The sequence below is a fragment of the Lynx canadensis genome, chromosome E2 (genome assembly GCF_007474595.2).
Source record: "Lynx canadensis isolate LIC74 chromosome E2, mLynCan4.pri.v2, whole genome shotgun sequence".
Lineage (NCBI taxonomy): Eukaryota > Metazoa > Chordata > Mammalia > Carnivora > Felidae > Lynx > Lynx canadensis.
The window spans coordinates 60,001,137-60,012,274 of record NC_044317.1 but is presented as its reverse complement, the minus strand read 5'-3'; the positions used below and the strand labels follow the sequence as shown (position 1 = coordinate 60,012,274).

At 52.1% G+C, this 11,138-nt stretch overlaps 1 protein-coding gene across 2 annotated transcripts; it reads right to left on the bottom strand.

Annotated features, from left to right (window-relative positions):
• Nucleotides 1–484: 484 nt before the first annotated feature.
• LOC115502276 (zinc finger protein 548-like) lies at nt 485–10,420 on the bottom strand. 2 transcript variants are annotated; one of them, XM_032591259.1, is made up of 4 exons: nt 8,893–10,420; nt 8,057–8,098; nt 5,406–5,532; nt 485–3,600 (listed from the first exon to the last, which is right to left on the bottom strand). In XM_032591259.1, exons 2-4 carry the CDS (start codon nt 8,090–8,092, stop codon nt 2,075–2,077), a joined length of 1,689 nt encoding a protein of 562 aa, XP_032447150.1. In that variant the 5' UTR covers nt 8,093–8,098; nt 8,893–10,420; the 3' UTR covers nt 485–2,074. The 2 variants fall into 2 exon arrangements, with proteins under 2 accessions (XP_032447150.1, XP_032447149.1); XM_032591258.1 differs by having other exon boundaries at nt 10,081–10,420.
• Between the last annotated feature and the right edge of the window lie 718 nt (nt 10,421–11,138).

Sequence of the window (11,138 nt, the reverse complement as noted above, 5' to 3'; positions counted from 1 at the left end):
CAAATGCTTTAGCTAATTCTTTAAAACACATATCCACTCCCAGCCCTCCACACCTCTCTCTACACACACACCGTGATGCTTCTCTGGAGAGCCCAATACACCACAGAACTGAACACTTAAAAATGGCAAGATAGTAAATTTTATGTGTACTTTACACAAAAAAAATTTTTTTTTCAACGTTTATTTATTTTTGGGACAGAGAGAGACAGAGCATGAACGGGGGAGGGGCAGAGAGAGAGGGAGACACAGAATCCAAAACAGGCTCCAGGCTCTGAGCCATCAGCCCAGAGCCTAACGCGAGGCTCGAACTCACGGACCGCGAGATCGTGACCTGGCTGAAGTCGGACGCCCAACCGACTGCGCCACCCAGGCGCCCCACACAAAAAATTTTTAAAATGCTTTAGAAACTTTTATGATACAAAGATATAGCTTAAAGACACTACTAGAAAAAAAGAAGCCAAACAAGAATTTTCCAAGAAAGGTGTTTCAGATGGTTCAAGATTTTTTATTGATAATGAATTCATATGAAACTGAATTTAAATTTATTTTATCTAAACTTCATTTTCCATTCTAAACAACTCTTATGCTCAGTGATTATTAGCACCTTTGTTGTTTATGAACAGTGCAGCTCTAATTCATAACAGAGCCTTGCTGGTTATCCAGTGCCATGCTTCTGCACACACAACATGGACAATACTAAAAATACATATATGCGCTTAGTAAACACAGCTATACAAGAGTAAGCGTAGGATTCTATTTATATAAAATTCTAGAAAATGCAAATGACAGTGCTCACCTGGGGATAGCAAGTTGCGTAGGACTGGGAGAGAGAGAGTACAAGGGGCCGATGGAAACTATATATAGGGGTTATGGATTATTCGTTATCATGGCTCTGGCAATGCTCCCATCGTGCATACATATATGAAAATATATCCTACACCTTCAATAAATGCAGTTTAACGTATGTCAATACCTCCATAAAGCTGTTAAGGAATAAAGATACCATATAAAATCTGGATCTCCTCTTCCTCCCGAAATATCACATCTGGCAAAGCTGTACTGACTCCATTGACACCCTTCCCAATATCTTATTAACTCTGATTCTTTCTCAAAACAGAAGGAAATGCTGACAAATGAGGAAACTATGCTAAGCAAAATAAGCCAGTCACGAAAAGACAAATACCGTATGATTCCACTTACATGAGGTCTCCAGAGCAGTCAAATCCATAGAGACACAGTATAAAAACATAGCTGCCGGGTGTGGTGGGTGGCGGGTAGAAGCTTGTCTCGTGGGTCTAGTTTCAATTTTGCCAGATGAAAGGAATTCTGGAAATAGGTTGCACAAATGTGTGAAATTTTTAACACTACTAAGTGCACAGAGAGAGGGTAAGCTGTGCTAGGTGTGCACAACACACATGTAAAATAAAGAACTATATTACAGTGGTTACCAGGGATAAATGAGAGCCGGTGTTTGGCTGAAGTCTTTCCCCCTTTGCAATGTTCTCTGGTGTGAACTTTTTGGGGCCAAAAGAGGTTGGACTTTTAGATGAACAAACACCCGTATTTGCTGCACAGATAAGATGTTCTTCCATTGTGAATTCTCTGAAGTGGAATGGGGCTGGAGTTGCACCTAAAGACCACACTGACTACACTCCAAGGTCTCCCTCCAGTGCCTTCTTGATGTCTAATGAATGGCGAACTGCACCAAAACAATTTCCCACGTTCACTACCCAGCAAAACCTTGGATTGTGAGTAACTTGTTCTGCAACTATTGCTCAAGACGAGCAAATATTTCTCATGAATTTTAACTTGATAAACAAGCTATGTCTTGCAATACAAGTAGTAAGTGACGCCGAACATCCCATGATCACAACTGGGCCAGTGGTTCTTGAAATTCGCTTTGATATATGGGTGCTCCGGATTGCAAGCATGTTTCTGGAAGGAATTATACTCTCAAACCAAGGTTTTACTGTACTTCTAAGGTGCTTCTCCAGGGTAATGAGCTTAAAGTGGTACCTAAAAGATTCACCATATTCTCCGCATTTACAAGTTGCTTTACGAGTGTAATTCTCCACTAATGGGTTGGAGTTGTATCTAAAGCCTTCTCCACATTTATGGTGCTCATAGATCTGTCTTCATTGTGGATTTTCTGGTGATGAACGAGGTGGGACTTTCTAATGAAGGCCTTCTGACATTTGCCACACTCATACGGCCTTTCTCCAGTGTGGATTTTCTGATGCTCAACAAGTATATGCTTGTAGCTAAAGGCTTTCCCGCATTCGCTGCACTCATAAGGCCTCTCTCCAGTGTGATTTCTCCAGTGTTTAATAAGGTTGGAGTTGTACCGAAAGAACTTCCCACACACGCTGCACTCATAAGGCCTTTCTCCAGTGTGAACTCTCTTATGTCTAATGAGTCTGCAGTGGTACCTAAAGGATTTCCCACATTCGCTGCACTCATAAGGCCTTTCTCCAGTGTGATTTTGCCAATGTTTCATGAGTTTGGACTTGTACCTAAAGAATTCCCCACACAAGCTGCACTCATAAGGCCTTTCTCCAGTGTGAACTCTTTGATGTCTAATGAGCGTAGAGGTGTACCTAAAGAATTTCCCACATTCCCTGCACTCATAAGGCCTTTCTCCAGTGTGAACCCTCTGATGTTTAATGAGTGTGGAATTGTACCTAAAGAACTTGCCACATTCATTGCACTCATAAGGCTTTTCTGCAGTGTGAACTCTCTGATGCCTAATGAACGTGGAGCTGTACCTGAAAAATTTCCCACATTCGCTGCATTCATAAGGCCTTTCTCCAGTATGAACCCTCTCGTGTCGTATGAGTCTATAGTTGTACCTAAAGAATTTTCCACATTCTCTACATTCATAAGGCCTTTCTCCATTGTGAAGTTTCTGATGTTTCATGAAGTTGGCATTGTACTTAAAGAATTCCCCACATTTGCTACATTCATAAGGGCTTAATCCAGTGTGAACTCTCTGGTGACTAACGAGTGTGGAGTTGTACCGAAAGAATTTCCCACATTCGCTGCACTTAAAAGGCCTTTCTCCAGTGTGGATTTTCTGGTGCTGAACAAGGTGGAACTTTCTAATGAAGGCCATCCCACATTTGCTGCACTCGTAAGGTCTTACTCCAGTGTGGATTTTCTGGTGCTCACCAAGTACCTGTTTTTGCCTGAAGGCCTTCCCGCACTGAATGCACTTGTAATCACTCTGTCCGCTTTCAAAGGCCTCCCCGCACTTGGGGTCCCTGTGTGGTTTCAATGCACTGCGAGCGGTCAGGTGCTGGGGCAGGCCTGTGCCGGCCGGAAAGTCCTTTCCGTCTTTGCAGCACGTGCAGCTACTCTCTGCCACGTGAACACTGTCGTTCGTTGCAGAGGAAGGCCTCCCCTCCTCCCTTCTAGAAAACTGGTCTTCAATCCATTCCTTTTGGTTTGCCCCACAAATATATAGTTCCTGATGAGAGTACATTCCATCCTGCTCAGCCGAGGGCAACATGTCTTTCTCACACTGGGCCTCCTGGACGGAAGAGCCTGGCTTTGGAGTCCTGACCTGTGATGCCTCCTCGTCCTGTGCTCCATGCCAACAACCTGTAAGCAGAGAAATGCTGGTCAATCGCAGGCCGACTTTGGGACAAGACAGCCTCATCGGGAATTCGTGTCGGACACACCCACGAATGAAGCCATGGGACTGCTCATGGGCCAAGGGGCCTCAAGACGATGAGACGAAGGCCCACTGTGCAGAGCTCAGCCTGGCCAGCGCCCACGATGGGACAGCCCTGACTCTGGGGAAGGACACAAGGGCAGGGGGGCTGTCTCAGTCCATGCGGGCTACTATGACAAAACACCGCAGACTGGGTGGCTTATTACAAACAATAGTGATTTATTTCTCGCAGTCCTGGAGTCTGCATCAGGGTGCCGGCATGGTGGGGTGAGGGTCCTCTTCCGGGCTGCCAACTTCTCACTGTGTCCTCACATAGCTCAAGGGGCTAAGGGGTCAGTGGGGTCTCTTCTACAAGGGCACTAACTCCACCCATGAGAGCTCTGCCCTCACGACCGGGGCGCCATCTCCTAACACCACCACGCTGGGCACGAGGTTTGCAACACAGGAATCAGTGGTGGGGGGTGAGAGCACAAACACTTAAAACACAGCAGGTGGTGTGTAGGGAGGGGAGGCAGGGATTCAGGTCACTCCTGGGCAAAGGGCTATGTCTGCTGGTGACCGGTGAGCACTGTGTAGGAAACAGTAGACAGACTAGAAATACCTACCTAACCACAACAGAGACACTGTAATTCAAAACTATTTAAGGATACACACAGACCTTACAATATCCTACGTACAGTCGGATGTTGGAGAGCCTGTGAAGGCAGTGATGAGACAGAATTAGAGGTGAAGGCTAACAGGTGTTGGATTGTGGCAGAAAGGGGATCAGAATTCAGAGTAGACGTGAAAATGGGAAAGAAAAGGTAGAAATGAGGTCTGGTGGGGCGCCTGGTTGGCTCAGTTGGCTAAGTGTTCAACTTCAGTTCAGTTCATGATTTTGCACTTCATGGGTTTGAGCCAGTGCGGGCTCTGTGCTGACAGCTCAGAGCCTGGACCCTGCTTCGGATTCTGTGCCTCCCCCTCTCCCTGCCCTGCTCGCACTCTGTTTCTCTCTCTCTCAAAAATAAATAAATGTTAAAAAAAAAAGAAAAGAAAAGAAATGAAGTCTGGCCTGTCCTGACACCAAACGATGGTGGACAAAGGACAGATTCCCAGCTCTGACACACATCTTTCCCCAGCCCCATGGCACCAGGGCCACGTGCTTTTGAGTGCCTCTTGCCACTGACATAGTAATGCCGGCCTATTAGGTACCCAGGGTCCTCCCCATGGCTCAAGGTGAGCACTGATGTGGCACCTGAAACAGGCCAGGCCTCAGTGAAAGAAAGGAAAAGGAATGGCCAGCACACGACCAGAGCAACTCAACACAGGACATCTGACATCTTACAATTCCAAGAACTTCACAGGAGACACTGTAGAAACAACCCAGTGTGCCCTCAAATTAGTAACTAGGTTGGTGCCTGCCATTCCTGGCACAGGCAGGAGGACCCAAGAAATGTCAGCAGGAGGAAGGGGGAAAGCCTGGGGCACCACGGTTCCAAGCATCTAGACTAAGTGACCACATCAGGGACAAGCCAGGCCTGAGGGATCTCTCAGACAAACGTGAACTTCTCTGACTTCTGAGCCCTGGGACCTGCTGGGGAGGAGCGGGTGCAGGGCACACGGCCCAGTCCTACCAGGAGACCAGGAGAGGAAGAAGGACCCTTGGTCCTGCGGGAAGGACAGAGCTACCCCTGGGGAAAAGGGGCAGAACAGAGCCCAGCCCAAGACGCGGGGCTCAGTGTGAGGGCCTTACCTAGGGAGGACAGAAGCGCCAAGTTCTCCATCATCACAGCACGGTACAGGAGTCTCTGAGCTCCATCAAGGAGGCCCCACTCTTCCTGGGAGAAGTGTATGGCCACGTCCTCAAAGACCACGCGGCTCTGCCAGAATTGGATGGTTTGGCTCATGAACAGCTTCTTATGTTGACTGTGTCCTGAGAATTCTGTATTTATCTGTTGGCCATCCACTAATTACAGGGCTAAACTGACGGTCAAATCTGTTTGGATCTCCTCTGATACCCCGAGCCCACACTCTGAGCCACCTCCTTCACTGACTCACCCAAGTCAACACCACTCCCGCCCCCGCCCTAAATCAACCAGGGCCGGGTACCAGACAACCAGGGCCATCTCTTCTACCCCAGATACACTAAAATTATACAGAATAGCCATCCCTAAGCTTTTCGCCCTACCCTTCTTGCATTTCTCCCACAAAGTCAAATAAACTCTGCTAAAATGATTCCCTTTGCCGGTGGTTATGCCTCCTAACCCAATCTGATGCTCCCGTGTGGCCCTGTGTTACACGGTGTGCTCCCACCTCCTCGACAAATAGAATAAAAAACCTTTCAGCGTCATCGGTCTCCACATCATCGCTCGCCCGCTTCTGTGAACTGAAGTCCTGTGAGTGCCATTCCTGATACACTTCTCTCCCCTGGACCTTCGGTCCTCCCCCACACACATCCATCCCTGCTCACCCTCCTCCCCGACTTCCCAACGTCGAAGACTCACCAACTGCTGGCGGCACTGGCGCCTGCTCTCGTTACCACTGATCGCTGTGTTCAGAGCACAGCACGAAGGGAGGAAGACCCCATGTAGCCTGTGGGCTCAGCGATGTGGGCCTCTCCCCATCTCCCGCTGGCCAGTTTCCCTGGGGTTCCCCGGGTCTGACTCTCCAGTGAACTCGGACTCGTCCCTTTCCCTTAAGCACCTGGAGCTATCCACACTCCTCTTTACCTGCGTATCGCTCCTGGGACTCCTCTCCCTCCCGACGCTGACCCCTCCACAGACACCCCCCAGACACCCCGGGCCCACGCTGGCATGTCCTTCACTTCCCCAGAGGCCATTCTGCACATGGAGCCCAGGCAGCGCATGGAGGTGCATCCAGGATCCAATTCAGGCCCAGTTCTGCCCCTGAACACAGGGAGTCCCCGGGTCCCCCAGCGCCAGGCCAGCCTCCAGCCTTGCTTTGAAGGTCCCCCTGCCAGGCCCTGCTTCTTGCTTCATCCTCAGCCACCCTGCCCACGTGAGGACCTCACACACCTTCCGCCCCTGCACCTTCTCTATTCCACCCACCGCCCCACAACCAACTGTCCCATAAGCAATCAGAACCTCCCCGTCTCCTTCGAAGGCCAGGGACGCTCATGTCGCACCCACACACCCATCCACGTTAGGTCTGGCAGCTCTTCAAGCTGATCCACCGCCCCCTTAACATCTAGCTCATGTGCACGCCGGTCTCAGAAGACTTTCCCGCTCCTACCCCACCATCTCTCCCTCTCTGTTCCGTCTCTGTCTCTCACACACACTCACACACAGACACTCAGGTTCCTCAGCTTTAGGGGGCCTGGAACCCCACCCAGGTGCCCAATCAAGGAACCCCATACTCAGGCCACACCCTTTGTCCCATCCCTGCCCCCCTAATGGCATCGCCCCCACGACCTAGCGATGCTACCTCCCGGAGCTGGTCCACAGCTCCTCCGAGCCCACACCCAGCCCCCACACTGCGGCTGCCTCCAACCTGAATCTATCCCCGGAGCTCCAGCCCTCCGTGTCAAAGTGCCCACGTGACCCCTCCCCTTGGGGCCCCTGGAATATCTGAGACTAGAGAAAAATGGAGTCTTCACATTCCACCTGGAAAGTCCTCATACAGCTGACTTCCTCCATTTTAGTTGAAGCACCCATCCTTGCAAACAAGGCCAAAAACCCGGGGCACCCCAACCCTTCCCTCTATCCCACCTCCTCATCTCCCCGAGTCTCTCCATCACAAAATATGAGCAGCCCTGATTCAAAATACACCCAGAAACCAGCGACTCCTCTACTTCCACACCCACCGCTCCCGTGTAGCCACAACACTCACCCGCACTGTCGCCCGGGCCTCCCTACCTTCACCCACACCCCCTCCCCGCTGTGTTTTCCACTCCGCAAAGGGAGCCTGTTAAAATTGGGGTCACACCACCTTCCTCTTCTGTTTCAAACCTTCCCTGCTTCCCACCAACCTCAGATTGGAGACCCCAAACCCCAGCTGTCACTGAAGGTCTGGTACCCGTGCACCCCTACCTACCCCCAACCTGGCTTCCCATTCTTACCAGGTATGAGAGACCTGTAGTTTCCCCAACATCCCAGCTAAGTCGCACCTACAGGCATGTGAACATTCTGAATCCTGCGGCCAGGACTCCCTGCCACGTCTTACCACATCACTTGTTAGAAACGGGAACCCCTCCACATACAATCTAATACCAAATGTAGGATCCCGGGCCTGAGGGAAGCACGTGGTCCTCAGGCTCAAGAGAGCGAGGACAGGAGAAGGCTCCTGTGACAGGCCACTGCCACTCCCTGGGGGCATATACACAGCATGCCAAAACTACCTGGGTGACAATCGGGATGGCTGAAAGGTGCGACACCCTCCACTCACCTGCACGGGGTCCATAAGCATTTCTGCCACCGCCATGGGACCCTATGGGAAGGAGACAGGAGACCATGAAAGATGGGTAACCGTGGAAGGATCTTATGAACTGAGCTGGACCACCAGCTGTGCCCTGCCCTGGAGCAAAGTGATCTCAGCCTCATGGTCTAAGTTCAGCTCCTCAAAAAACAGGTTGTCTCTTATGGATGGGTTAACTGAGCATCCATGGGAAACCCTGAGCATCCCTGAGCCTAAGGGGGAAAAGTGCTTATGGGGATAAGAATGCTTTCAACCTCACCGGGTTCATATTGGTACCGAAACGTCAGGAGTACATACTATGTAACAGATCTTCCTGTCCATAGAATCCAGTTTTGTGGATTTTCAGGGCAAATGAAGTGCTAGGATTTTGAAATTTAAGGTCTTTATGTTTACTGCTTTTTACGATTTCAGGAAATGTACATCAAACTTTATATTGTAAACAGACTAAAATTAATCTCAAATAAATTACGAAGTGTTTGCATAAGTTTAACTTGTTGAATAGGTTCATTTCTAATTATCTACCCATGTATACATATTTAGAAGAATTTTTTTAATGTTTTATTTAGAGACAGAGAGAGAGAGTGAGCAGGGGGGGGGAGGAGAGAGAGCGAGACACAATCCAAAGCAGGCTGCAGGGTCCGAGCTGTCAGTACAGAGCCCGACACGGGGCTGGAACTTACAAACCGCGAGATCATGACATGAGCCGAAGTTGGATGCTTAACCGACTGAGCCACCCAAGTGCCCCATACATATTTAGAAGAATATTAATTAGTGCTTAAGTCAACAAATTTTTTATACATTCTTACGTTGGCCAGTTGTAGGAAAAGGTTGGGTACGCAGACAAGCCGCTGGTCCACACAGCGACAAGAACTGCTGCTACTTAATCCTCAGAAGGGGGCTTGTTGGAGGCCCTGGACCGGACAGCGGCTCATCCCACTGGCCCTGAGGGGTAGGGCTGACAAGCATGCCCTGTGTGGGACCCCGCCACTCCATCAGCCTGGAGGACATTTCCCTTGCTCCACAGAGAGTGGTCCTGAGGGTCGGCTGAGCCCGCAGGTGTAGAGTCTACACCAGTACACACACTGCCCCACCGAAGGGCAGTTCCTCACCCCACCAAGGCCTCCCTTCCTAGAGATGCAGAAGGATCTCTCCTACAGCAAATCTCTTTTCCGGAGGAAGCATCAGGGATGCCAACGCCTGCTTCCCATGACCTACCCGCCAACTCTCAGCCCTCAACTCCCTCATCATCTGAAATCATCTTAAGACTCCCTCCTTGGGCGGGTCCTCAGGCCAGGCTCTGGAGCAGTGCACACCCTCCACACCTCGGACAGCTCCAGCCCAGCTCCCTTCCCCGTCCTCCAGACCCTCACTTCTACAGACCCACGTCATGTCTCCACCCTCAGATATCTCAGCATCAACATGTCCAAACCGAACTCACGATCTCCCCGAAACCTGCCCGCTGGGCTCGCTTCCCCACCTCTGTTCTCTCAGATGATCAGGCAAGGAAGCCCTGACCTGGTCCTTCACTCCCCACTTGTGCTCACAGCTACAGGCGACGCAGCAGGAAACCCCGTCGGCTCTGTTGCCCGACTCTTGCAGAATCTCCTCGCATCTCCCTCCACGGCCACCGCCCGGGCCCAACCTCCACCATGACTGCCCGGGGTGGTTCCTCAGCAGCCCCCCGGCCTGCTCTCCCCTATCCTAACCTATCTCTGGGCGCGCACCTCCCACCCCCGCCCTGGACCCCTGACCCCGGAAGATCCCAGCCGCGCACGCCGCCCCTGCAGGCGACACTCCGCCCCGGCCCCTGGGCCCCCGACCCCGACTCAGGAGGCCCTGCGGGCCCTCCTACGCCCCACCGCAGGGGCGGGACCGGGACCCCGAGCCAGGACGCCCTCTGCTCCCGCCCCGGGGGCCTGACTGCGGGGAGCCGAGCGGGCGGGGAGAGGAGGGGCGGGGCGGGCGGCCGAGGGCCCGGGGGTCGCAGCACCCACCTGCGCCGGCTTCACCGGCGCGGCCTCGGCCTCCGACCAGTGGGAAGAGCGGGGCGGGACGCGGCGGGCGACCGGGCGGGGGCGAGGGCGCCTCGCAGCCGCCTCAGCGATGAGGACAGCGACTCTCTCCGCGCTCTCCCACTCCGTCACCTTTGCGCCAACCAACCGCCCGAGAAGCCCTGAACCCGTGAAACCGAGAGCAACTAAAACGACCCGGAGAGTGGACGCCGGAAGTCTCGCCCCCCACCCAGTGCGCACGCATGCCAACGTCACCCTCTCGTGTCTTCATTGGCTCAGCCGCCGCCGACACGCACCGCAGACTTATGGGTAATGTGGTTATCCGCCGCCACCACCAACTCCCCCCGCGCAGACTAACGCCCTCCTCCCTGCTAGCGGACGAAGTGCCCGGAGGCTAGTGGGGGGCGCTGGGAAATGGAGTTCCGCTGCTCCCCGGGGCGGGGGGGGGGAGGGGGGGGTGTCTTCGCCTGCTTTTAAAGGGGAGGGACCCAGATTTCTCAGCGCACAGTCCAGCAGTCACAGAAAGGTTAGGGACCTGTTACTTCATATGCTACGATGCAAGGGAGGTTCCCAAAAGCTACAATGCAAGGGGACACACCACATCAGGACAACGGGTCCACTCAGCGCTGCCAACTACCTCGTCGCTTTTCAAATACAGGCTGAATCTCTGGAGTCTGTTTTAATGAGCCTTGTATTTGTCCCAGGACAAGAAAGAAAAGGCTTCGGACAGAGCCATGGAGGGGAAGGTGGGGGCAGCGCCCAGGTGGGGAGAAAGGGCCAAGCTCTGCCTCGGTTTCCTGGAAAAACCTCTTTCCTGCCTGTGCAGTCGGTCACTGGTTGTGTTTGAACCCAGTGAGTAACACAGTTCTTCAAATACTACTGCTTCTGAGACATTTTTCAATTTCAGATTAAGAATCTGAAATCTGGAAAGAATAGTAACTTAACACACGCCATCTTCTGCCAGGACGGTGTGGCCCCTTCTGTAAGTCGAGGCACCCGTAAGAAAGGAGCAGCCTGTCCTACAAAGGTGACGGATCCAC